Consider the following 25,687-nt stretch of genomic DNA (forward strand, 5'->3'; position numbering starts at 1 on the left):
TTACGTGGTGTTGAAGAAGATGGAGCTCTGCAGCTCGATTGTGGTTGGGGTGGGCCCGTGCTTACGCGAACAAACTTCTGATAGGTGACTGTATAGATTCATCTTCAGGTTCCCGTATGTACACTCGCTTGCACAATTGGCTGACGGTTTGGGGACATTGTGCGAACTGTTGTACCACGCTTAGCCCTGTCTCGTCTAAAGTAGACCTTGCGCGATTAGTTTTAGTTTCGCAGAGAACAGATCTTGGAACCGGACTTAGCGAAGATGATCTAACACTAACATTCTAATACAAAATAAGCAGCGCTTGCCATTCAATTATCAGTCCTCTAAAATTAGGCTTTCTTCTCTGCTTCCGCCTTCAACTTCTCATGATGTTTGTGCTCGATAGCCAAACCAACTCCATCCGCAACAATATGAGTGGCAACTTTTACTTCCGTCCCATCTGTCGAATCCAAGACTCCATGAATTATGCCTTCTGTCAGCGCTACATCAGCGCCCATCGATCCGACACCGAGCGTTGCCACTCCTAGAGCGCCGCTGAAGGCCATTGATCCTACCACGTCTCGCACACGAGTTTTGTGCTGCTCCTCATAACGAGCAAGATGGCAGTCGATGATGGCACGTTTCTTTCGAGCATTGTGGATACCTGTAGATCCAATCATAACACCGACCAAACTGATGCCCCCGGTGAAAGGTGCTGCAAGTCCGGATATGGTCGTTGAAGTCGCCGAGCCGGTGATAAGGCGTGTGTAGTGGTTCCATTCCAGTCGCAGCCTCTCTACTGACATTTGGGAGCACTCTTCATCATATTCCGTGAAATTAAAAGGCATTTCTGGTGCTTGGGATGAAGAGATCGTTATATAAGTCGGAAGATGTGTAGAGCTGATAGTAAAGGTAAAAGATTCAGATCTCTTCTAACAGTAACCAACAAGTTATCTTGTCACTGTATTGTAAGACGAACTTGGGCCTTAGGTCTGGCTTGGGTGGATGTCCTCCATTTATGCATGATATTTGAGGCTGAGCATTCGTTATCTACTTACTTCGTAACCGCAGTGCATTATGCCACAGCTAAGGTTAAGACAGATAATACAAAAAGAAAAGCGGTGATGGCAAAAAAAAGAAACAAAGTCGAAAAAATATATGCACGCTAACAGAAGGCTTAGAAGGTAATGTAGAGATAGCAAGTATCTTAGCCAATAAGAGAGGGGTTCAAGCGAGACCGCATGTTGAAAGAGTAGATACTGCACAGCCCCATACGGTGAAACATCCATGTTGGATGCCGACTGAGCTGACATAGAAACTAGGCTACCATCAGGCCGACCGTAGTCCTCCTAGGCTTCAACGCATCTGAAAGGGCGACAATGCACCCGCGCCCAATAATGAACTGATGGACTACACCTCAATACCCATCGATATTTGCCATCAGCATGCCGCAGAACTCAGCTGATTTTGGCCCCAGAAATTTGGCCCCCCACCACAGCATCTGTAGACTGCGCACCTCAAGGCGCACCCGCTGAGCGCAACTGACAGCAAGGCAGTTTCATTTCCGGTTGTGATTGTTAGCTCAGCTACACACATCGTGATGGCAAAGTTGCCTTACCTGTTCCTGCTGACACTACATACGTATCTTTTTGCAAATTCGCGACTTACAAAGCCGTACTTTGTACAACTAAAGCTTACTCTACGGGCACAATAGCTGCAAGTAAATTTTGGAAAAACGACTTTGACAAACCAACCGTCTAACTATTCTAGCACGATAATCTAGCGGCGAGCGTAAACCCACAAGTTAGGCGGTCCATCGCACTGCTAATAGTGAATTGACTATGTACCCGCGCAGGGTTGGTCTTAAGTTAACATAGGTAGTTTTAACAACGGTTAGTTCGGTGCTAAGGATATTCAAAGTTCGCTTCACGACCCTTGTACCTCTCTGACTCTGTTAATAGCTACTAATGAGAGCACATCTGTCCACAACCATCCTTTCACATGAACAGTGTGCGGTCACAATAAATATTCAAGGCTGCTACTTCATTTTTGTTGGATATATGCTTACTATACATAACTCTGCCACGGGACGCACATACTTAGCTAGTGGGCCAAGGACTCGACTTCGCCTGACTAAGTCGTTCGTATGCCTTCTGACCTGGCTTATCATGTACAAGCCCAATCCACATTACTCTCGAGACATGCGCTTGAACGTCTTTCCATTCAAGCCCAGCTACAGCAGTCTTCAATGCATCTCGTATCCAGGTGTCGTGTGTCCTAGCTACTGTAATGGAAGCGGTGAACAAAACCCAGAGAAGTAGACTCTTGTCTTGTCTTATTTCACTACCCGCAGTGATGCACATTGTTCTCAGCTGCTCGACCACCCAGGCATACGGTATCCTACGTCCTGGAAGTTGGAATGTGGTAGTCAACATGGCTAACATAGCCAGACGGACCAGTTCCTCGATTGGCTGCGTAACAACATCCGCAAGGCATATGAGACGTGTTTGGAGGGAAGTAAGATCGGGTCGGCAGACCTCGGGATTATTTATAACAAACTTGAGGCGGTTACGATTAATCATTAATGTAAGGTTTTGAAAATCTTTGAAGACATTCAAAATCCGATAGTCCCAGGCTGCCGATGGTTGGTAGAGATTTGGAGGCGGAGTCGGGTATGGGCATCGTATGCGGCAGTCCCATGACTTTACAGGCTGCATGAAGTAAGGTTTTCGGCCAGAGGCGAGAGACCATGCAAGATCAATCCGATCGAGCTTGAAATGCAGGGTTGGCCTCTCTTCGAGGAATGCCGCGTCTCCCCTAAGCTGCACGATTCCATGCAAGCCTTCAAGGTGTGTGGCTGCTGTGGCCCAATCTCCAAACCCAATAGCCAATAGCGTGAGGTTTATAATGACCCGCAGGACGGATTCGTCTTGGTGTGCGAACGCCTTCTGCATTTTGACGCGTAACAACGACAGGGTTGCCTGGAGATGGAATGTCGTCTGAACGCCCGGACCGTCCTTGGACTGGGGAGACTTGAAGTCTTTGATGGCGTAGCTCGCGCACAGCATGGAATGTAAAAAAGTCGTATCGGTAAAAAGCCAGGAGAAACACGCCGATTCAAGGCAGTCGAGATTGGTACAGCGTTCCAGAGGTGTAACGTCATTGGCGAGAAAGTTAAATGCGAATGCATCAGCAAGAAGTATTTCGGCCTCTGGATCAATTTCGCGCCCAGCAAAGCGGATTGGCACGAGATCCTTGATCAAAGGCTTTGTAGGGAGAGGAGTCGAGCGACGGGGTGTTCTATTTGACGGAACACTTGGTATCATCTCATTCGCGATCTTTCTCTTCTCTCGCTGCGTTCTCCTTGAGCCTTCGTGCTTATTCCTGCCCAACATACATCGGCTCCTGATCTGTAAGCTTTTCCCAGGCTTAGGGTTCGACACAGGGTCGGAAATAATAAAGTCAAATTGTACATATTGTGATGTCATGTCGAGGTGTTCGTACTGTGGTCCAAATTGCTATCCGGTTCCGACCCAGGGCGCTCTTTTAGTTCAAAATCAAGGGCCAAGGTCGATGCGCCTGCCGGTAATTAATACATATGTGGATGCCTAGGATGGCTTGGCGATGCAACACGCGCAAGATATCGCCTCGCGGTTGGATGAGCTGTGGCGCAAGTAAGATGAGGCGCATGGATTCTCTACCCTGCAGGGGTCAACTTGGCAGCAAAGGAACGCCCACATTGCTGTCCATTTCAGGAAGCTGCCAAGCCTCGCTTAGCCTTGTGCATCTCAAGTGAGAGTGGCAGTGGCATAATCTGCATTGGTAGTGTTTTTATGGACTATGTATAGGATTGCGCCTTGCAAAGAAGAACAAGGCGGAGCTGTGCACAATAGGTATGACATACAGCTTGAATGTGAACTGCTACTCAGCTTTTCACCACCGCACGCTGACGACGTCGAGATGCCACTTTGTTGTCTCCAAGGAGTACCCGATCTTACGTGGGGCTATGATTCTTACTACTTGAGGCTGTACAGCCACGAAGAACGATTGTTGTGTGTTGCCGACTGGTGGCTCTGGAGAAGAAAGAATCAAAGTACTTAAGTCAAGAGATGCATTGGAAGAAGGTCATCAGAGCAAGTCAATTTCTGAGCACTTCATTCACACTTTCCTATCATCCTCTATCTTTTCCTTTCCGCTAGAGGGTTAAATTTCCGATCTCTAGCTTCGCGTCGACAATGATTTTGACGTGGACTTCTATCACTGCTCTTGCAGCTTGTGCAATTGCCGTAAACACGGATAGTGTCGAGTACGATTATGTGATAATCGGTTCAGGGCCTGGCGGAGGATCCCTTGCGTAGGTCACTAGGCTTGTTCAGGAAGTTTTACTGCATCATTCGTACTAACCAACAAAAAAGTGCTAATCTAGCGACAAGCGGATACTCTGTATTCCTTATCGAAGCAGGGGGCGACAACACAACTGCACTTGTTGAGGAAATCCCATCCTTGTAGGTTTACATTCCGGGTTCCATCACCATGCTAATAACTGTCAAAGGAACTCAGTTGCTGCTGAATCTCCTCCTCACTCATGGAGCTTCTTCGTCGAGCATTTTGCGAACGAGACTCAGGCCCGACGTGATCCAAAGTACGCGTATCTAAGGAGCAATGGATCGTACTACTCAGGTCTCGAACCTCCCGCAGATTCAACTCCGTATGTATACCCTTTTTTCCCATGAATTTCCTCAATGTGTGGCTGATGCGTCGTGAAATTGTAGTTTGGGTATCCTCTACCCTCGAGGTGCTACGCTTGGCGGTAGCTCGCAAGTCAATGCGATGAACTTCGCATGGGCACCCGATAACGAGTGGGATTACATCGCCAACCTCACTGGAGACAAGACTTGGGGACATGAGTACATGCGCAAGCATCTAATCGAGCTTGAGAATTGTACATATGTACCACACGGTACTCCTGGACATGGATTCGATGGTCCTGTTGTGGTAAGTCCCGTGTCGCCCACACTGGTAATTGCCGCTGACGCGTAGCGAAACATTTAGTCCAGTATGATGAACCCATTGGTCACAACTGGAATAACATCAGACAACGTGGCTCGCTTTGTGTCGTCCATAATTCGCGAGACTGAAGGTATCGAACCGGAAAATGTTCAGCACTTGGCCGAATTGCTTGTCCGTGACATCAACAGAATCGATGCAGACCGTTACGCAAGCAACCTGACGTTTTTGCTACCGCTAGCCATCGACCCTACTAGTGGCAGCAGGAGTAGCATTGGGAAACATCTCAACAGTGTGGTCGAAGCCGGATACCCCTTGACGATTAGTCTCCATTCTCTGGCATCAAGAGTTCTTTTCGACGACTGTGATGGTAAACCAAAAGCTTCCGGTGTGGAGTATATGGTTGGAGAAGGATTGTACTCAGCGGACCGCAGGTACAATCCATCGCAGCAAGCGAATGATGTTCGGACCGTTCGCGCAAAGAAGGAGGTTATTGTATCAGGAGGCACTTTCAACACTCCTCAGATCCTGAAACTTAGCGGAATTGGGCCGCGCGAGGAATTAGAGGAGCACGGAATACCGGTCATTGTCGACTTACCGGCAGTGGTAAGTCTCGCATGCACATCACGTTGTTGATAATTTGGCTTACGATCCTACAGGGCAACTTCATGCAAGACAATTATGAAACCCCTGTGCACGTAAGAGCTGAGGTTCCATGGCAAGAGGCTGCGAACGTCTCTTGCACCAGGACCTTCAACGAATCAGATCCATGCTTTGTTGAATGGAGCACAAATGGAACTGGTGTTTACTCGTTGTCAGGCGGGACTTTCTTCCTGACTTGGCGAAGCAGCCTTAGCTGGGACGATGACGCAGATCTCTTCTTCCTCAGCGCTGCTGGCTGGGGTGATTCTGGCTTCTACCCCGGCTTTTCTCAAAGGCAACCAATCCCCGATATGTGGGGAAGCTCATTAGTAAAGATGCAGACGGCCAACCCTTCCGGCACCGTGCGCCTTCAGTCCAAGGATCCGCGACAAGCCCCAAAGATCAACTTTAACTTCTTTGCCGAGAATGCCGACACGGATTTGCAAGCTCTAGCTGAGGGTGTCAATCTTCTATTGCGTGCCCACGACGATATTGGATTGCCTTACACGGTTGTTTCGCCGAACCCAGAAGTTGAGATGCATCAAGCCCTCATGGATGAAGCATTCAGTCACCACGCTTCAAGCAGTTGCCGCATGGGCCCAGCCGGGGACCGTACATCTTGCGTCGACTCCAAATTCCGAGTACACGGTGTTGACAATCTTCGTGTAGTTGATGCTTCTGTATTTCCACGCGTACCAGGTGCTATGCCAAATGGGCCGACTTTCACAATCTCTCGTAAAGCTTACGAGACTATCTTGGAGGATTGTTAGGAGACGTATACTGAAGTTGATTCGAAGTATCTTTGGGTTTGAATGAGTGCATCCGGAGGGTTACATATATAGGATAATGATGGGTTGTATCATTTAGCATGATTTATATGATGTTTTTAAAATCCTAGATCTAGCTTCGTATAAGTATATAGATAGGGAAACATCTGTTGACTCTCTCTCTTATGCATTGTTAGTCTACAGTAGAGCTCTGTCACATCAAGGACCATTTGTACGAAAAGCATAGGATCTGATATAACGACACCAGCCAAATAAATTTTAGAGGCCTGCAGTTGGGAAGGCGTGTATAGTATGCTAGTTAATTTGTAGCATCAAGCAAAATCACAGCACTCCAATTCCTTGTGCTATAAGAAATGTCAACTCGAATCGAATTTGTTTTTCATACCCCATACAGCTTTGCTCTTTCTAGAGTAGCTCTTTGATTATACTTGAAGCTTAGTTGGGTAGTTGATAGTATCAGAGATTGGATGGAGGTAGCATTGGTTGGAGGTTTGTGATGATTTGATATTGTTAGAGTCTAGCTCAGAGTATTGAATAGGTACATCCAGTTCCCTAAGCGTTTACGAACTCCCTAGAGCTGGCAGGAGCATTTGCAGTTACTCTTGAATATGCCACAACCAGCCCCATCAATGGACGAACCAATGCTGCCCTTGCACTTATGTCCTGCCGCCTCAGCCTTGCATGCAGCATTGCATCGGCCACTCCAGTTGGTGAGACATCCACCACTTGCGTTCCACCTAGCAATTGCTCTAGCCTCGAGGGATTTGGCTTCTACGGCATCGGAAGTCGGAAGTGCCGATGCAGTGGCAGTGATTGTTGCGAGAAGACTGAGAATGAACTTGGGATGCATTGTGACGGCGAGTGAAAGCTGATACAATAGGTTAGATATAAAATCTGAAAATTGAAGGGATGTTTGGTTTAGGAAGCGTACTTGTAAAATGCTTGTGATGCTGCGGTTAAGTTTGGAAGCTGCCCGAGTTGATGCCACAAAAACAAGGGAAAACAGTCTCCTTTTATGTTCACTTGGAAACCTTTCGCGTGTATCGAATCCGAGCAATGCGAACAATTTCATGGAGGTACCTCCAAATAGAAATGCATGTCCGTGCTGGAGTTGGCATGTCTGTGACTACACATGCATTCGGCCCCATGCACTTGCTGTCTTTGGATTGAATATCTCGTATCTCAATAACAATCAACTCATGTTTACCCCTGATCTAGACTAAACGACAGAACAGCCCCGGAGATTGATTAAAGTGGCGGAAGCACAGTAGTAACTAGCAGCGGGGTATACTTCTAGACGCATTCTCTGGTCACCATTGGGTTCAGCTGAAGGCAGCCACACTTGCGATCTAGCTTAGCGCGGTCCCTGTTCCCCACAACCGTGCTTGTCTCCGCTCAAGGATCTTCAGCTTCGCTCTCACCAGCCTCGCATAATAGTCGCACGTGATACGCTTACTTTGTTGGATTGTGTTGAAGCTGTAGTAGCTACCTTGCGCCCCTGGCTTTTACAGTCCGAATGCTAACACAAGTACATTGTTTGGTTAGTAAATGTCGTTATTTTCTGCGCGACATCAGCATGAGGCTTGTTTGGCAAATCCCAAGGACTTTACGCACACTCAGCTTTTTTTTCCGGGGGCGGGATAGTATCCTGATAGGCAGGGCTGGTGGAATTCCTCCCGAGTCATAGTGGTGACATTTTCTTGGCCCCCATCTCCGATGTCGCTAATCTCTAACAGCCTGGTTAGGTGAATGTGATTGGGACGGCGGATTGGGTGGCTGCCTTAGTACACACGTCCGTAAATCTTGCAGCCTCCGTTGCCATTGCGCACTTAGTTTGAACGAGCCAGCACCATTGAAAGTTCAGCAATAAGATAAGTGATACAAATCATGAGTAGGGGTCTTTTATTACAAGTGTTTGTACGCAGGCACAGTTGGAAGATCCATATGAATAGAGGCGTGTATAAGACTGACTAGTGTGAGCAACAACCACTTCAACCACATTCACTCTCGGCACGTTGAACAAGCCCCGTTGTCATCATGGGAAAACTTTTGTTTCAGATATCCTCAGGCACTGACTCTGGTTCCTGAACGTGCGCCAGGCCTGGGTGATGGAGGCCTTTGCAGTCATGGTGTGGTGCGTGCGCATCATGTGAAGGGCATGGCAGCGTGAGATTGTCTCCACGAGGGGGCCCTGATACTGGCCCAACTCTTTTGCAAGCGCGCGTATTGAGGCGTGCTGGCGATGGGGCTGTCGAAACGGTACGTCGGCCATGGAAGGGTGACTGATTCAACAGCTGGCGTCGAGTGTAATCGGTGTCTTCACTCTGGTGACTCTCGGTACGATCCCATATTCCGCCATGTCTCAGCCGTACAAAAACCGCTGCTTTGGAGCATACTCATTGTGACTATGTATTGGTAAGTTGTTATCCAAATTCACGGTCTAGACACAAAACAGCCATAAGAGGTATGAGTGAAATCTGCCCATTATCGAGGTACGGAAAGCTGTCAATTATTCATCATACAGCAAACAAGGCTGTTGGCCATTGATCGGACCAGTGCCTGCATATGTCACCCCTAAAGGCGAATTCATGCAATCTGATTTTCGCACGCTAGCATCCTTATCCTTTCTACGAGGGCCAAGATCCAACCCAGATTAGCATTCTGAATCCTCTTTGGTCTTTCTTTGAACCGGTCGGAGCTTCATTCAGAGTTCGGGGTTTTCCCATAGCGTAAACACCTTTTGGTCGATCAAGTTTTCCGATTGTGGGCACAGCTTAAAGTCGAAGTTCCAAAGGGCGGTGGCGAATGTTATGCGCATTTCGTGGCAGGAAAGGCCAGAAAGACGGTTTTATTAATGACTTTCCCCCATGACATTCCAAAATAGTCATGCAACATGAAAAAAAGGGATATACGGATGACGTACTTTTTTCCAATGCAGTTTCGAGGGCCGACAGAGAATACCTGCATGGCATCCTTGCGGTCATCGTCGTACCCCGTATTTGGCAACCACCGTTCTGGGACGAATTATTTTGCGTTTTTGAAGTTGCGCTCAGAGTAATTTGCGCTATAAATTGAGATCACAATGCGCGTCTGTATGTGTACATGTCAGAATGGTTCTTAGATTTTGAGCATCATCTGGTTTGCTCCATGATCTTCCAATTTGTTTTCACAAATCTTGCTTGTGCTGATCTTGCAGCCACCCGTATTAGATAAGACATTCGGTACATACGTTTGGGGCAACCCAATTGCCATCGATATCAGCACCGCTTGCGGGTGTGACGCGGAATAAGGTGGTAGGCACTGGCGGATATACACGCAGAGCCTCTTCGAAACAAGCACTCAGGTACGGTAGTCTAGGCAAGACTTCAAGTCTTAAATCCTCTTTAGCCAAAGCTCACACTTCTTCTTTTACCTTCTCCATCTGATCAGGATGTTTCAAAAGCAAGGAAGTTAATCTGCTAATGAGAGTTGCGGTAGTCTCTGTCCCAGCTATCATAAATGTAGAAGAATTGGCATACATTTGACCTTGGGTTAGGTAGTCTTTCCTCTTCGAGAGAGTAAGCTCCCAAAAGTCAGGTTTGTCGCCCTTAGTACCCTTGGCAAGACGCTTGTCGACTCGAGTTGCGGAATCTCCAAAGTGATCTCGCGCATCTTCCATGACTTTTCGTGGTGTCGGGGCTCTTATTACTGCTCCAAATGCTGGAAACTCTAAGTTGAAACGAAGGAATGCAAGTCTCTTCAGATTGGAAAAGATGGCATAGATCCAGGGTGTATATTCCGACGTGTCTAGCAGCCCAAGTGGCTCTCCGAATGTAATTTCGCCTATAATGTCGAAATTCGTGTAATTATAGAGCTTGACGGCGTCGAAGCGGACTTCTGGGTCATTAGAAATTGCTTTAGTGATATTTCCGATTAGCTTGTCAACAAATTGGCGGATAAGAGGTTCTCGTAGCCTAAGTGCTTTGTCGCTGAAAGCATGGGTAAATACTTTCCTCTGTCTCGGGTTTTCTTTGACATCGAAAACTGTGGCTAAACTATACTTGCCGTTATGTTCAGGTAGAACTGATTTTGGGTCTTTGCCGTTCTCTTGTCGGCCTCCAATCCTGTGGCCTGAGATATCCTTCCAACCTTGTGGAGTAGTGCAGGTCAGTCGATCGGGACCCAGTCGAACCGTCTCGCCATACTGGTCGTGCATTTGTTTCGTCCACTTGGCCTCATCGCCAACAAACACCTTGTACATAAATACAAGGCCTATTGCTCCTTCATCACTCTTAGGACATCCAAACTTCATGGTAATCGCGCATAGCAGATGCCGGTTGGTGCCATGTGGGTCCTTCCCGGCCTCTGCTTGGTTTTGTCTTACTTTATCCCCGAGAGCCCTCGCTGGCTCGTTCGTCAAAATCGCAATCATGAAGCGACCAAGAGTCTCCTGAATATCTACGGCTCAGTAAAAGGATACGATGCCGATGCTGAAACCGCACAATTGGTAGCTTCGATTGAGCTCGATCGTGTCACCACTGGATCGTGGTCTGACCTGCTCAAGGGATAAGCAAATGTCACTGCAGCTCTGAGATATAACCGGATGTTAACAATTTACAACCAACAGTGAAGACTCCACATTGCACTTGCAGTGCCTGTTTTTAGCCAGTTTACGGGTGGTGCCTTTGTTACACAATATGGAACAATTTTCGTCAGAAGCTTGGGGACGTTTGACCTGTTCTCCTGGACGGTCTTTTTTAAAGTCGCCGTGATGATTGGTTCAATGGTGGCTTTTGCTAGGATTGACACATATGGTCGCAGGCCAATCTACATTGCCGGTGCTTCGATTGCAGCCGCCTTGATGTTTGCCATTGGTGGCTTAGGAATAGGCCACATAACCACGCTGGAAAATGCTGCCAAGGAACCAACAAGAAGGACATATGCTATACACGAAGTGCGGATGTTTTCCAGTGCAAATCGAAAGACTATTCGTGTGTTTGCAATTAGGGTTGGGGTCTGGATTTGTTGGTAAAAATGTGCAGTATTGTGGTAAGCCAATCACATATTGTTGTTATAGAGCAGCTGGGGTGTCGAGCAGCTTAGGGATGTAACTATTTATAGTAATCTCAACACATGCTAAGCTGTACCGTGATGAAGTAGACATGTCGCGAGATAATATCGCCATGCTTTTTTCGCAACGTCGGCGTTTGTTTCGTCCAGTCAGGCGATGTGCAGAAATGCTTGCCGGTTGTGGCTACGCGGACCAGTATTCTGTCGCAAGCGACTGCAACAGCACGCATCTAGCCATGCGACTCCAACGCACAAAAGCATCGGCTCACGCCATCTGAGCTGACAAACAGCGCGTAGTCTGCACGTCGCGTTACTACAGTGGTGCGCTATTCACATACCCACCCAACGCATTCGTACCATAGGCCCAACAAACCGTGGCCGGCAAGGAGCGGACATGACCTCATGGCTGCAGCGACAACTGTTTGCAAACCTTTAAAGGGCGCCGCACCCAACAACAAACTCACCACAAGCATCTCCAACCAAAACCCAATACTTCTCTAGCCAAAGCTTCGTCCCAATTGACATCTTGGCAATCATGGCTCAGGATCTGCGCTCCCAGGAAATCAAAAATCCCATTGATGTGGCCGAGGTGAGTGCGACATCGTCGTATGACATTGACGCTAGTAGCTGATTCGGCGATACTGCTTAGTACCTCTTCCGACGCCTGCAGCAAGTTGGCGTCGAATCAATCCACGGCGTGCCTGGCGACTACAACCTTGTCGCTCTCGACTACATCCCAAAGCTCGGCTTGAAATGGGTCGGCAACTGCAATGAGCTGAACGCTGGCTACGCCGCCGACGGCTATGCCCGAGTAAAAGGCATCTCTGCTCTCGTGACGACATTCGGTGTTGGAGAGCTCTCAGCCGTCAACGCCATTGCTGGTGCTTACTCCGAGTATGTGCCAATTGTACACATTGTTGGCTACCCATCGACCGTCTCGCAAAAGAATGGCGCTCTCCTCCACCACACGCTCGGAAACGGCGACTTTACCGTCTTCTCGCGCATGTCAAAGGAAATCTCATGTGCTGTTTCCATGCTCAACCACCAGCACGAGGCGGCCATGCTGATCGACGATGCCATCCGCGAATGCTATCTCAAATCAAGACCAGTCTACATCTCGCTGCCTAGCGACATGGTGACGAAGAAAGTCGACGGTGACAGGCTCAACACACCTCTTGACTTGGAATACCCGCCCAACGACCAGGAAGCCGAAGACTACGTAGTTGATGTAGTCCTCAAGTCTCTTCATGCCGCAAAGAACCCCGTTATTCTGGTCGATGCATGTGCCATTCGCCATCGTGCCCTCAAGGAGACACACGAGCTGGTCAAGAAGTCTGGAATCCCAACTTTTGTCGCGCCAATGGGTAAGGGCGCAGTAGATGAGACGCTTCCAAACTACGGTGGTGTATATGCCGGAGACGGATCCAACGCCGGTGTCCGCGAACGCGTCGAGTCATCCGACCTCGTCCTCAGCATTGGCGCCATCAAATCCGACTTCAACACTGCCGGCTTCACAATCCGCATGTCGCAACTCACAACCATCGACCTGCATAGCTACGGCTGCAAAGTGCGCTACTCCGAGTACCCCAACGTACGCATGAACGGCGTCTTGTCCAAGGTCGCCGCCAAACTCGGCCAACTTAACATCGAATCCGGCCCCAAGCCCAACAACGACGTACCCCACGCCGAAACCTCGTCCTCGGACGACAAAATCAAGCACGCCTGGTTCTGGCCCAAACTCGGCCAATGGCTCAAGCCCAACGACATCCTCATCACCGAAACCGGCACCTCCAACTTCGGCATCTGGGAAACGCGTTTCCCCGCAGGCGTAAAAGCCATATCCCAGGTCCTCTGGGGCTCCATCGGCTACGCCACAGGTTCCTGCCAGGGCGCCGTCCTCGCAGCCCGCGAATCAAACATCAAGCGCACCATCCTCTTCACGGGTGACGGCTCCTTCCAGCTTACCGCTCAGGAAGTCTCGACCATGATCCGCAACAAGCTTGCTCCCATCATCTTTGTCATTTGCAACAAGGGGTATACGATTGAGCGTCTGATTCACGGCTGGGAAGACGCGTATAATGATGTTCAGGAGTGGAAGTACAAGGATATTCCAAACGTGTTTGGTGCGGCCGAGGGCAGCGTACTGACGTATCGCGTTGAGACGCGCGACGAGGTCGAGAAGTTGTTTGCAGACGAGGAGTTTTCGAGTGGAGAGACGGATAAGATGAGGTTTGTCGAGTTGGTCATGCCGTGGGATGATGCGCCCGCTGCGCTTAAAGCTGTTGCTGCTGCTGCCGCTAAGACGAATGCTGCGTAGATTTTTCCTTTTTCTTGTCGCTGATAGAAATGTGGGTAACGATGTAGATGATTTCTCTTTTCTCTTTCCCTTTTTTTTCTTCCCTTGTAATGTAAGTAGATTAATTAATCACATCCCATCACTCTTCAACATCCACATTCCTTATATATACTCCTTCATCCTATCTATTTTACAACACCCCCGCAACCCCCGCAGCAACAACCCCCAAAACCCCCATCCACCCCAACACCACCTTCCCCCCCTCATTACTTTCGGGCCCCGTATACCCCGTCTGGCTCGGCCTAGCCCCCGCCCCAGACGCCGTTGGCACCGCAACCCCCGTCAAATTCTGCACCCTCAACCACCCAGACGCAATCACACCGCCCAACCGCGCCTCGCCCACAAAAGCCCGCACATCAAATCCCACACGGTTACTCGCTAGCCCCGCATACCGCGCTGGCACCTGGAACCCGGTTGGCTGCTCGAAGAGGATGAAGTTGTAGGCGTGCGGTATGTCGCCTACAGGGGGCGAGGGTTGGAGGTATGGCACGGGATTCGGGGAGGGGATGATGAGGGAGGAGGATGAGAGGGAGATGTTGGGTGCGAGCCAGTGGATCAAGGGGATGCGAGTGTTGTTTCGGGGCACGTCGATGTCGATCATCAAGAGGAGGTAGAGGCCCGAATTTGAGACTGAGGAGAGTTGGGGGGCCGAGAGGGAGGGCGCCTGGGCGGTTACTTTTCCTTTGTGTTAGTTTTCGGAAGATTTTTTTTTAAATACTTTTGGGACGGCGGAGATGGTTACCGGGACGTGGGAGGAGCTCTCCCTGAGGAGAAACCGTGTCGTTGTTGTTGTAGGTTATGGTTAGGTTGGTTGGACCGCCGGGGAGAGGAAAGGCCGGGGCTACATCTGCGGTTGCAGTGGAGAGCAGGAGTGCTGCTGCACTCAAAAACGCAGTCTTCATGGTTGCTTGTCTTTCTACTTCTAATTCTGCTTAAAGAGAGAAAGAAGTCGCGCAAACAGGACGCGTCGTCGAGAAAAGGACACCCGCCGTTTTATGTAACATTTAGAGTTGCAGATGGTTCCCGCGGCTTGATTGGATCTGCCGGGTGTTCCTGGTACATGACGTCGTCGAAGTGTGATGATCGCTTGTCACTTGCAGCGCGAACCAGTACCGAACCAGGCCTTACGCCGCTTCGGAAGTAATTATCGCTCTCCCAGCCGCAATCTTTATAGAGCAACATGGGTGCTGCTATATTGCTGCTATTAGCTCCAATCGTCATGTGAACTATTCTCTCGACATCCAACGGGTGAATGACTGCATTTCGGTCTAGCTCTATTTCTAAGAAGCTTTTTTTGTCACCATGTTTCCTTTGCCAAGAGTGTCTTTATTTTATTTTATTTTCCGCATCACCAATATCACTCCAACCTACGCCCTGGTAATCATGTGTTCGCGCCCAGGTCCAACACCGATCCATTTTACCTTGACACCCACAAAGTTCTGAATGTACTCGATATAACTCCTCGCCTGGCTGGGCAAGTCATACCAGTTGGTGACGCCCGTTGTCGGCTTCTGCCAGCCAGGCAGCGTCTCGTAGTGTACCTCGACTTCGGCAAGCATCTCGGGGTTGGCCGGGAAGCCATCGAGTGTCTGACCCTTGTACGAGTATGATGTTGCTACCTTGATTTCAGCAAAGTCATCGAGGACATCGAGTTTGGTCAGGTTGATGGCGGTGTAGTCGTTACAGGCGTGCGAGTGCTTGACGACGACAAGATCGAGCCAACCGCAGCGGCGCTTGCGGCCGGTTGTGACACCGACTTCGTGGCCGACTTGCTGGAGTTTCTCGCCAACTTCGTTGAGCTGTTCGGTGGGGAAGGGACCACTTCTCAAGTCAGACGCTGCTCAATTTTTGCCAGGGTATTCAACTTACGATCCGACACGGGTGGTGTAGGCCTTGACCACGCCGATGACTTCGGTCAGGGACCGCCATCCGAGATTAAGACCTGTGATGACACCTCCAAGACCAGTGTTTGACGACGTGACAAAGGGATATGTGCCGTAGTCAATGTCCAGCATCAGCGCGTTGGCACCTTCCACAAGAATTTTCGCATTCTTGGCCTTTGCCGAAGCCAGTAGAGGGATCTGGTCGACGACATACGGAGCAAGTTTTTCGCGAAGGCCCTTTGATACAGCGTCAGTCATTCGTCATGTACATCAGCGACGCGACTACCCACCTTGTACCTGGCAATCTCCTCCTCGACGTTGTACTTGAGCAGATCGCCAAAGCGTCTCTGGAAGCCATTGGCCAGCCTCCGGAGCTTCTCCTCGAAAATAGCCTCGTCGAACAAATCGCACATACGCAGACCGCTCCTGGTCATCTTTGTGCTGTAAGTTGGGCCGATGCCCTTCTTTGTTGTGCCTATGTCACGCCATCAGCACTGTGCAAAAGCGCAAACATGGTCGCCGGATGCTCACCAATCATGCCGCCACCCAGCTCCACCTCCTCGAGGCCGTCGACCATCTGGTGCACGTCGAACACGACATGGGCGCGGTCCGAGATGAAGATGCGGCCATCGGTGTTGAGGCCGTGCTTCTCGAGCGCCTCGAGTTCCTTGAAGAAACTGGGGACGTGGACGACGCAGCCACTGCCAATGACGTTGATACAGCCGGGGTTGACGAGGCCGCTGGGCAGAATGTGGAAGTCGTAGGTGATGCCGTTGGCGACAATGGTGTGGCCGGCGTTGTTACCACCCTGGGCGCGGCAGCAGATTTGCGACTCGTGGGCGAGGATGTCGGCGAGCTTGCCCTTGCCTTCGTCGCCCCATTGGGCGCCGAGGACGACGGTGACGGTCATCGTGAGAAACGGAGAACAAAAGACAGGCGAGGAGGCGACGGGGCGGCTGGTGGGTTTTCAATCTGCTTATGGAGAAGCCGACTTGGCCGGGTTGCGGGTTAGTTAGTCACATAGTTTGGCCAACAAAAATATTTGCTGCGTGCCGTGGATTCATTGCAGGCAAGCTGGCCGGGCATTTGCTGACCCAGGGATTGTTACGGGCGCGCCCAGTGTGGTCCAGCAGCATTGCTTGCTGCACTCTTCCAATCGACGCGCTGCCATATGTTATACCCGCAGACTCAATGGCTTTCTTGGGCCTCTTCACTTTTCCTCTTCGCTGCCCCGCCATGCCCCGCCATGCACGGCGCGATGCCGCCATTTTCCGCACGAGCCAATGACGCACCGACAACCCCCACGTGACTTGTCGAGTTTCCATGTATGTATGTAAGTATGCAATAGATGGAGCCTGGCCAGAGAACATGACTTCAACAATGTACCATTACCCAAATACTTTTCATGAATAATTACCACAGGCATCATGTCACGTAATCTACACATGAATGCAAGGGAAAAGGTTGAAATTTCCCTGTCTGACGCCTATTCATGCCATTACGCTAACATTGACTAAAGCGAAGAAAAAAAAATAGACAGCGCGTTGAAGTCATTTTTCCATAGTCGGTACATCCGAACACACGCTTAATGCATGTATCGGAATTCCGGATGCCGATATCCCAGGTCCTTAATCTCTGCATCCGTCTTGCCCTGCAGACGGTGATCCCTCTTGCCCATGTCACGCTGCCTGTTCTCCCACTTGCAGTAGACGATGCCGAAGACAGCAAGCAGGCACACACAGATTTGACCAGCGAGATTGATGGTGTGGCCAGTTGGGTAGCGGGGCGCATCTGAGCGAGTATATGTCCTGTAGTTTTTGCGTTAGTTCGAGTCGATCAGGCACGCAGCAAGGTGATTTAACATACCAAGTTGCCACGATACCACCAGCGGTACCAAGAGTAACAACGTAAGCGGTAGAGACGGATCTGACGGCAGGTCCAGCGGCGTTGTTTGCCGCCCATGCAAGGAATCCAGGACCTCCAGGGAAAGCGCCAATCGTGATGAGGAAGATGCCGCCATATCGAGTCGAGGGGTCAGTTGCCCAGCGCATGATGCAGAAGCCAGCAATAGCAGGAAGCGTGAAAACGGCCAGGTAGATTCCACGACGGTTCGTCTTGTCTGATATAAAGGCGATACCAATAGCAATTACGCATGCACATACGTAAGGAGGTACAGAGTACAGCTGTGCCTTTGTCGCAGTCCAGCCAAGATCGGCAAGGATAGTGGGCTAGTGCAATGTTAGCAAGTCATTCACACTTAGAAACACACAAACTTACCATGAACAGAGAGATACCCTGGACGGTAATGTTGATGAAAAAGAAGCCCAAGGCGCAGAAGTAGTTGGTGATGTTCATCACAGCCCTCTTGATGTGGTGTGGCTGCGTCTTCTCGTTCTCGTCGCCTCCACCCCGCTGGATAAGTCGCCTCGAAGCAATCATTCGTTCGCGCTCGTTCAAGAACCAGCACTCGTCGGGGCTACTGGGCATAACGAAAGGAGCGGCAAGACCAACGAGCACGGTGAAAAGTCCCTCGAAGAAGAAAATGTTTCGCCAGGTATGGATGATCATGCCTGATGCGCCCCATGGAGGAATACGGGCAAGACTTATCACACGTCAGTTCCCGTTTTGAAATTTCATCGCAAAATGAATACATACCCAGTAGCAAGGAGACCACCAAAGGCTCCAGCCATGGAGGCTGCTGACACGTAGATGCCGACACGGAAGAGAAGTTCATTGCGCTTGTAAAAGCAAGTAATGAAGAATGCAAGACCGCTGTGATGACTCAGCAAATAAACTTTGAGAATGCGCATCGGGTAATACTTACGGCATGACACCACCTTCAAATATACCCAGGAATCCTCTGGCCACGAGCAAGCCGGCAAAGCTGTTCACAAAGGCAGTGCAGAGCGAGACGAAGCCGAATCCGCACACGAGGAGAGGCAGGTACCACTTGGGGCCGAGTTTCTTGAGAAGGAGGTTGCTGGGTACTTCGACAAACATGTAGACAATGTAGAAGATGGATGTGACCCAGTTGAACCGCACACCCGTGTTGAGGTTCAGGTCATTGCCCAGACCCTGGATACGCGCATTTCCAATGTTGATTCTGGTTGAAAATTAGTAGCCAACTCCTCACAGTAGAGTGCAAACTCCATACCTGTCGAGGAAACACAGCAAGTACAGAAACGTCGTGAGTGGTACAATGACGCGATCGAGTTTGTGTCGGACCTTGGCTTCTTCCTCAGGGGTCCAGGAAAATTCGCCTTCGGTGGACCTGTCGCTTCCATTGGCCTCGTCGTCTGAATGAAATTCATTAGCATCTCCTCATCGCTTCAGAAACGAGTAGCCATACAAAGAATGTCTTGCCCCTTTTCAATCTCAGCAGGGGAGCGTTCATCCATAGCACTGATTGGTTGCACCATCTTGTGGGAGGAGGCAAATATGGCAGCCAGTGGTCCAGTCAGAGGAATAAAAAATTCTCAGTCGACTTGCTGTCGCCCCACAGTATCCAAGAGTCTGGGGAAAAGAATCTGGGGAAGAGCAATGCCCATATAAGGTCGTACGACGGATCCTGTGGCCGACGGGCGTCTTGGTCCAAGAGGCGCTATGAGGCGTCGCACGGGAACAGGAAAAGGGTGCCGGCAGTTGCTTTGGTTTCTGCTCGCAGAGGGAGGGCAGGCAGAACATACTTAGCTTGAATCCTCTTGTCCCCTTTAAGCTGGCGGCAACGGGGCCGGATGCGCCTCCAGCGGGGGAGGATTCAACCGAGTCGATACAACAACCCTATACCGGCCCGCATTGTTGCAAACCAACCTCCCTTTGGCTGACAACTTGCGGGGCGACTCTTGGCCGACAGGGGTTGACTCGTGCAATTTGAGCCGATGGCGGGGAGGAATGGCGCTGTGCTTGGCAGAGCGGGACGACATTTTGTCGTCAATACCTTGTGCTAGTTGGTGGCGAACCCGGCAGTTGAGGTACCCAAGCCTTTGACCAACAGCTACCATTGCCGCACGTGTTGCTGGCTGTAAGACCATGGTGTATCCTTGTGACCAAGTCGACTTTCTTGGGCGTGTGTTGAGGAAATGCGCCGTTGCTACTAAGCAAGTCCATGTGTGCCTGCTAAGTTTTGCATTTACCCACAGGCTCTTTCGGCCATGTCCTAAGCGAGCCCTTCATTTCCAAGCCCGTCGACAATATCAGTAGGTACGTATCTATGTACGCATTTGTTCAACTTGCATGTCCCTGATTATGCAAGCTCATATATGTATGTTGTTTAAAAAGACCCATAAGCATACGAACGTTTTGATATGAGTCGGCCCTACTTTTGCGCTTATCTTGCCGCACGAATGCATGTAAGTAAGCCTGCCTACCCAAATATTCCCCAGATTGCCATCTCATGTCAGTGCAGTCAGATTTTCGGATACAGCCGACTTTACTAGCTCAATGGGGCCGAGTGCCGGATCGTCAACTGCTTCTCCTAGAGCCTCATCGTCTCAAATGCGTCAAAGTAAAGTGAACGAGCCCGAATTCCTTAGACACCTGAAACAGCAGTTGCCAAGCCGTCACTGCCCTCTTGGGAAAGTCTTATGCTGATCGCATGCATCATACCACTCTAGCTACCGTAGAGTACGCCCGTAATCACCAAAGTAAAATCTCCCGACACTCAACCTTCTTGGCAAAGACAATACTCCGACACTCTGGAGTTTAAACCCAAGAATCCCCTAGCAGCACGGAGATTGCAAAATCATACGGTGTACACATGTATACGGGCCTCCGGAGACTCCGCAGCAAAAGCCACAAATTCTAGGCTACGCCTAGTAACGCCGTCTACAAAGGGGCGTCCAACAACCTCACAACACATCTAGCGCGAAACGCCCAAGGCCATGATACTTGTTACAATTACGCAATGACCGTCATGGGACTCCACATAAACGCACCTGCTAGATTGGCGGCCTCTGCTGGCTCGGATGGCCGACTTGCGGCTTTGGTTTCGGCACCTCCTTGACCCCAGACTACGCTTTGATCATTATTGGTGCCTTTGCAATACCCTCGGTTGCGGCTGTTCCGTCACGTGACCCTCACTACCTGGCTTCGATTGCGACACCCACATGCTCTGCTCGCCCCTCACCCTGTTTCTTCATGTGGTACGTTTTCCGGCAACCCAGAAGAGTTCCTACAACCGCTGCATCAGTCCTGGCTATCAGTATCCACCCATACAGCGCCTGTACCTCCTCCTTTCGTCCATCACCATCCGGGTTGCCGACGGGAAACATCTACATTTGTGGTCTTGTCGCCCTCCGCTGCTTCTTACTCTTGGCCATCTCCATAGATTTCTCGGAGCATTACCTTGGCACTCTGCATCAAGCTTCTTCCTTGCACTTGGACATTTGCACTCGTATTTGGCTCCCAGATCGGTCACGATGGCCGTTGAGCTACTATTGGAGAGCTATTGAGAATGATTCTTCGGATCTGCGAGATAATCCGGGTAAGAAGCGAGTCTCAGCAAGTCTTCACAGTGAGAGAGCAGTGTCTGAGTGAGTTTGCACAATTACTACTCACAACACGTACGCAAAATGAACAACTCCAACCTTATGGGCCTAATAAAAAAATTTGCTTTAGCTATGAATGCACACTGAAACTGATTGAAAGCCTATAAAAGATTCCCTGGATGACCAATGGGCTATATCATACAGCCAACCACCATCAACTACAACAAGCGGACAGACAAAGCTACCCCTCACAATGTCGGTAACACACATCATTTACTACAATTGCGGTCACCTTAGACTTATCGTATCTCACAAGCATGACGGAGACGAATGCCCCACTAACATGCCAGACACCACTACGACACCAGAAAACTGCAACCGCTGCATGAGCCCAAAGAGCGGCAGCGACAGCGAGGGCGCAAGCCCTGATATGTACTTTGAAAGTGATTTTTCGAGTATATCAGTAAGCTCCGGCGACGCTACTGATTCTGACTACAATGGTGACGACGAGGATGACGACGGAAGTGACGACGAAGGTACAGATGAAGGTGCACACCAAAGTGACGAAGAAATGCTGTCTGACAACAGCAATGATGTGCCGGCGCTTAGACTGAGAAATGTCAATCCAACAGAGAACTGCACAAACCCCTGGTCGGACATGTCAGAACTCTAGAAATGGTATGGATAAATGTTTAACTCGGCGAAAATTCCAAGACGGGGGCTGTGCAAGAGCAGCGTGCCAATGCCTTGCATACGAAGTCGAAAGCGCTATGATCCATGATCGTCTAGAACAATGGCAAGTCTCTCTCTTTGGTCTAGAATGACTGACACAACTACCGGCGACTTGGCGCAGCTATTCACGGTCCGAAGCAACCCAGCAAGCGTCGCCAAACTCAGGAATGCACCTGTTGCGGTCAGCCTTTACAATATTGTTGCCCCCAGTCTTACGGTAAGCTTAGCAAATTGTTCGTAATAGTAGAGAATCGCGAATTGAATCACTAGATCTCGTTTTGTGCATACTGTTACGTCATGTAGCAGCTACTCATGAGTTGCATGTGAACTTATTCCGGGCTGTGCAGTGATACTGATTGATAATATGTCAATGTTCTCCGTCTTCACTGATTTATATATAGGAGACTAGAATCCACATGGATGAGAGGAGAGGCAGATGCCAATGTGATTACAATGTGCGTCTTCAGTAGTACTCTGAGCCGACTCTATCCCTTATTGCATACTATGATATCTACAAAGCATAAATTACCATGACCTTTTATCCAGCCCACAAAGCTTGAATAGATGCCAAAAATTTCAAGACGACGGCAAAGTACTCACGAAGCTTGAGGTCGATACGAAGTCATAAGGACGGCTGGTATTGGATGGTATAATATGCGATGAGATGAATTAGACGTGAAACGAAAGGCAATGATTCAAACTCGCTACACCTCTGGTAACATATCCAACACACAATATCAACCTAAAAAAGAATACGCTCTTTTCATAATCACCCATCACCTGCCAGTCCTCACGTGACATGCCATCAAAAACGAGTCCGATGCGCGGCCGCTTAGTGGCGGCAGTTACTACGTTATCGATAAGCAACATTGGTTCCGACGGATGTTCCGACAACCTTCATCTCGGATGCCCACCTTCAACCCCCAGCAAGGCAAAAGAGCCCCCGCTGCCTCCAAACATACCACGTCAAACTCGAAAATATGCAGGTATCTGAGGGCGCTCCAGCACATGGCGCGGTAGCGCACCTGCTACCGCAAACGTACAAGAGGCTTGTGTCGGAATGGCTCGAGGAGGACACGCCGAGCTTCGATTATGGCGGGTTCGTGGTTGGGGAGGAGGTGTCGGAGGCGAAGCTACTGGGCAAGAGCGAGGTAAGTGATTCAATCCTCTAAATATCCATCTTGCTGACAAGATAGTAGGGCATAGTAGCCGGCGTGCCATTTTTCGATGAAGTGTTCCGTCAACTAGGCTGCACGTGAGTCCTCCACTATCCATAATACTCGGTACTGGGGGTTGACATGTTGTCAGTGTAGAATGGCATGTCAAAGAAGGCACGTCCTTCCAGCCCATTACTCACTGCGCCACGGTCCGCGGCCCCGTCCGCCACCTGCTCCTCGGCGAGCGCGTAGCTCTCAACACGCTTGCCCGCTGCTCCGGTATCGCTACCAAGAGTCATCGCCTGCTGACTCTTTTACGTGGCGCGGGATACCCCAACATCCTTGCTGGTACCCGCAAAACCACGCCTGGGTTCCGTCTCGTGGAGAAGTATGGAATGTTGGTTGGTGGTGTAGACGCGCACCGCGTTGATCTCAGCGCCATGACGATGCTAAAGGACAACCACATCGTCGCTGCGGGAAGCATTACCAACGCTGTGAAGGCTGCCAAGGCTGCAGGTGGTTTCGCAATCAAGGTCGAAGTCGAATGCCAGTCTTTTGAAGAAGCAGACGAGGCGATTGCCGCGGGCGCTGATATCGTCATGTTGGACAACTTTACTCCCGAGGGCGTCCAAGTAGCTGCTAAGGACTTGAAAGATAAGTGGGGGCGTGGCGTTGGCGATAGGAAGCAGTTCCTTGTCGAGGTTAGCGGAGGCTTGACAGAGCACAATGTCGAGAAGTATGTTTGTGGAGACATTGATATTGTGAGCACGAGCAGTATACATCAGGGAGTACCGCATGTGGATTTTTCGCTCAAGATCGTGCCGAAGAGCAAGAAGAGTGATTGAGAGAGTGCGGCAGTGTGTATTGGGTATTTGGTGAGTGCTTCTTGGGTGACTGAGAAATAGCTAGCTAATGCGCAAGTAGAACTAGTTGGTATAACGGCGGTACATATCAATATAATCAAACGCTTTGACGATCTCAATCAGAGTGATGTTTTTCAAAGCGCCTACTAAGGTGTGTCGAAAACAGAAATCACTGTGCCACATTCACTGCTACAAAACATGAATAAGACAATAAAAAGACACACAGCTATTGTGAACCGTTAATGAGAACCAGTAAAACTCCTACATCCTCGCATCACAATGTCCTTTCGTCTCCAAAATCAACCCGTACAAATGTTTATTCATTTCTCCTACTCATTTGAACAGTAATACTGGAGCCAAAAGAGGACTCAGCAACAGCATAGAAACATTTCAATAACTGCAACATCAAAAACACGCCATATCTTCTTCAAAGCTCTTTACAGCGGCCCTAGCCGTCCTCTCCCTCCCCCTCCTAACCACCGCACACCCCACGCCCACCGCCAATACCACCAACACCACTATATACACCCTCACCGACGACCTAAGCTCCAAAAACTTCTTCCCCTCCTTCTCCCTCTTCTCCTCCCCGGACCCCACCAACGGCTTCGTCCAATACCAAAACCTCTCCTCCGCTGCTTCCGCCTCCCTCCTCGGCTACCTCTCCCCAAACAACTCCATCTACCTCGGCGTAGACCACATCACCAAAGATGCCTCAGGCCGCGCCTCCTTGCGCCTCGAGAGCAACAAAAGCTGGAATCGCGGAGTACTAGTTGCCGGCATCCGACACATGCCCGCGTCGCAATGCGGGGTCTGGCCCGCGTTTTGGATGCTATCTGCGTCCAAGACGTGGCCCGAAGGCGGGGAAATTGATATTATCGAAGGAGTAAATGAAGCACGGGGGAATGCGGTGACGTTGCATACGTCAGTGGGGTGCGTGGTTGAGGATCGAGCTGGCGCGGGCGAGTTCGCGGGGACAATGGTGACGCGGAATTGCGATGTTGATGCCCCCGACCAAGGGAAGAATGCCGGATGCTCGATTCGTGCGCCGGATAGCGGAGAGAGGGTGCAGGTGGGGATTGTGCGGGAGGATATGGGTGAGGCGCGGGCTCCGTCTTACGGCACGGGGTTCAACGATGCGAAGGGTGGGGTGTATGCTATGGAGTGGACCGAATCGAGTATCTCGGTCTGGTTTTTTCCTCGCGATTCACCTGGGTATACGGAGTACTTCTCGCAGTCGAACGACACGGCTGCTACCTCGCCGGATCCGTCGACCTGGGGTCCGCCCATGGCGCGGTTCAGCGGCTCCGGATGCGATTTCAGCGAGCGCTTTGTCGATATGAAGATTGTGTTTAACACGGCGTTTTGTGGTGAGTGGGCGGGGAAAGTGTGGGATGAGGAGTGTGCGGCGAAGACGGGTGTGGAGACTTGTGAGGAGTATGTCAGGGAGAATCCAGATGCCTTTCGCGAGGCGTACTGGGAGGTTGAGGGATTACGCTGGTTTCAGAAATCGTAGTTATGGACATGTATTGGGGTTTTTCTTTTATTCTCTTGTATTCTTCTTGTTTTTCCAAGAATTATTGTAATCTCCGATGGATAAAAAACGTTTGGCTTATCGTACCTGTCGGGTAAAATGATGCTTGTATGTTTTTCAAATTACGCGTTTGTCTCCGTTGTTATTGTGGTGTAGTCTACGAGCAGGGAAGTCTCTAGCGCCTTCTACCAGCTTAAACTAGGTCACTGTT

At 50.0% G+C, this 25,687-nt stretch overlaps 10 protein-coding genes across 10 annotated transcripts; 4 read left to right on the forward strand and 6 right to left on the reverse strand.

Moving 5' to 3' along the window:
- Positions 1–332: 332 nt before the first annotated feature.
- Positions 333–788, reverse strand: COCCADRAFT_109852 (uncharacterized protein; the record flags this gene model as incomplete). The annotated part of the gene is made up of 1 exon (XM_007719326.1): positions 333–788. One exon carries the CDS (start codon positions 786–788, stop codon positions 333–335), a length of 456 nt encoding a protein of 151 aa, XP_007717516.1.
- A 1,293-nt stretch (positions 789–2,081) lies between these two features.
- Positions 2,082–3,470, reverse strand: COCCADRAFT_109842 (uncharacterized protein; the record flags this gene model as incomplete). Its single annotated transcript, XM_007719327.1, has 2 exons — positions 2,082–2,419; positions 2,555–3,470. 2 exons carry the CDS (start codon positions 3,468–3,470, stop codon positions 2,082–2,084), a joined length of 1,254 nt encoding a protein of 417 aa, XP_007717517.1.
- A 747-nt stretch (positions 3,471–4,217) lies between these two features.
- COCCADRAFT_109857 (uncharacterized protein) lies at positions 4,218–6,401 on the forward strand (the record flags this gene model as incomplete). The annotated part of the gene is made up of 6 exons (XM_007719328.1): positions 4,218–4,336; positions 4,398–4,487; positions 4,535–4,690; positions 4,755–4,977; positions 5,035–5,595; positions 5,649–6,401. The coding sequence occupies 6 exons, from the start codon at positions 4,218–4,220 to the stop codon at positions 6,399–6,401; spliced, it is 1,902 nt and encodes a 633-aa protein (XP_007717518.1).
- A 1,634-nt stretch (positions 6,402–8,035) lies between these two features.
- COCCADRAFT_109833 (uncharacterized protein) lies at positions 8,036–8,197 on the reverse strand (the record flags this gene model as incomplete). The annotated part of the gene is made up of 1 exon (XM_007719329.1): positions 8,036–8,197. A coding segment is annotated over one exon (162 nt), but the record flags the coding sequence as incomplete, so codon positions are not given.
- Positions 8,198–9,443: 1,246 nt separating this feature from the next.
- COCCADRAFT_30509 (uncharacterized protein) lies at positions 9,444–10,830 on the reverse strand (the record flags this gene model as incomplete). Its single annotated transcript, XM_007719330.1, has 3 exons — positions 9,444–9,509; positions 9,649–9,772; positions 9,818–10,830. 3 exons carry the CDS (start codon positions 10,828–10,830, stop codon positions 9,444–9,446), a joined length of 1,203 nt encoding a protein of 400 aa, XP_007717520.1.
- A 1,173-nt stretch (positions 10,831–12,003) lies between these two features.
- On the forward strand, positions 12,004–13,785 carry COCCADRAFT_109843 (uncharacterized protein; the record flags this gene model as incomplete). The annotated part of the gene is made up of 2 exons (XM_007719331.1): positions 12,004–12,057; positions 12,118–13,785. The coding sequence occupies 2 exons, from the start codon at positions 12,004–12,006 to the stop codon at positions 13,783–13,785; spliced, it is 1,722 nt and encodes a 573-aa protein (XP_007717521.1).
- Positions 13,786–14,104: 319 nt separating this feature from the next.
- Positions 14,105–14,726, reverse strand: COCCADRAFT_44093 (uncharacterized protein; the record flags this gene model as incomplete). The annotated part of the gene is made up of 2 exons (XM_007719332.1): positions 14,105–14,499; positions 14,567–14,726. Coding segments are annotated over 2 exons (555 nt in total), but the record flags the coding sequence as incomplete, so codon positions are not given.
- Positions 14,727–15,191: 465 nt separating this feature from the next.
- COCCADRAFT_41263 (uncharacterized protein) lies at positions 15,192–19,126 on the reverse strand (the record flags this gene model as incomplete). Its single annotated transcript, XM_007719333.1, has 11 exons — positions 15,192–15,645; positions 15,694–15,944; positions 15,998–16,182; positions 16,239–16,574; positions 17,367–17,515; positions 17,574–17,935; positions 17,985–18,309; positions 18,363–18,479; positions 18,532–18,810; positions 18,862–19,003; positions 19,057–19,126. The coding sequence occupies 11 exons, from the start codon at positions 19,124–19,126 to the stop codon at positions 15,192–15,194; spliced, it is 2,670 nt and encodes an 889-aa protein (XP_007717523.1).
- A 2,320-nt stretch (positions 19,127–21,446) lies between these two features.
- COCCADRAFT_9408 (uncharacterized protein) lies at positions 21,447–21,866 on the forward strand (the record flags this gene model as incomplete). The annotated part of the gene is made up of 1 exon (XM_007719334.1): positions 21,447–21,866. The coding sequence occupies one exon, from the start codon at positions 21,447–21,449 to the stop codon at positions 21,864–21,866; it is 420 nt and encodes a 139-aa protein (XP_007717524.1).
- A 1,039-nt stretch (positions 21,867–22,905) lies between these two features.
- COCCADRAFT_9409 (glycoside hydrolase family 16 protein) lies at positions 22,906–25,458 on the forward strand (the record flags this gene model as incomplete). Its single annotated transcript, XM_007719335.1, has 4 exons — positions 22,906–23,076; positions 23,125–23,180; positions 23,234–23,919; positions 24,398–25,458. 4 exons carry the CDS (start codon positions 22,906–22,908, stop codon positions 25,456–25,458), a joined length of 1,974 nt encoding a protein of 657 aa, XP_007717525.1.
- Between the last annotated feature and the right edge of the window lie 229 nt (positions 25,459–25,687).

This window comes from Bipolaris zeicola, assembly GCF_000523435.1.
Source record: "Bipolaris zeicola 26-R-13 unplaced genomic scaffold scaffold_299, whole genome shotgun sequence".
Lineage (NCBI taxonomy): Eukaryota > Fungi > Ascomycota > Dothideomycetes > Pleosporales > Pleosporaceae > Bipolaris > Bipolaris zeicola.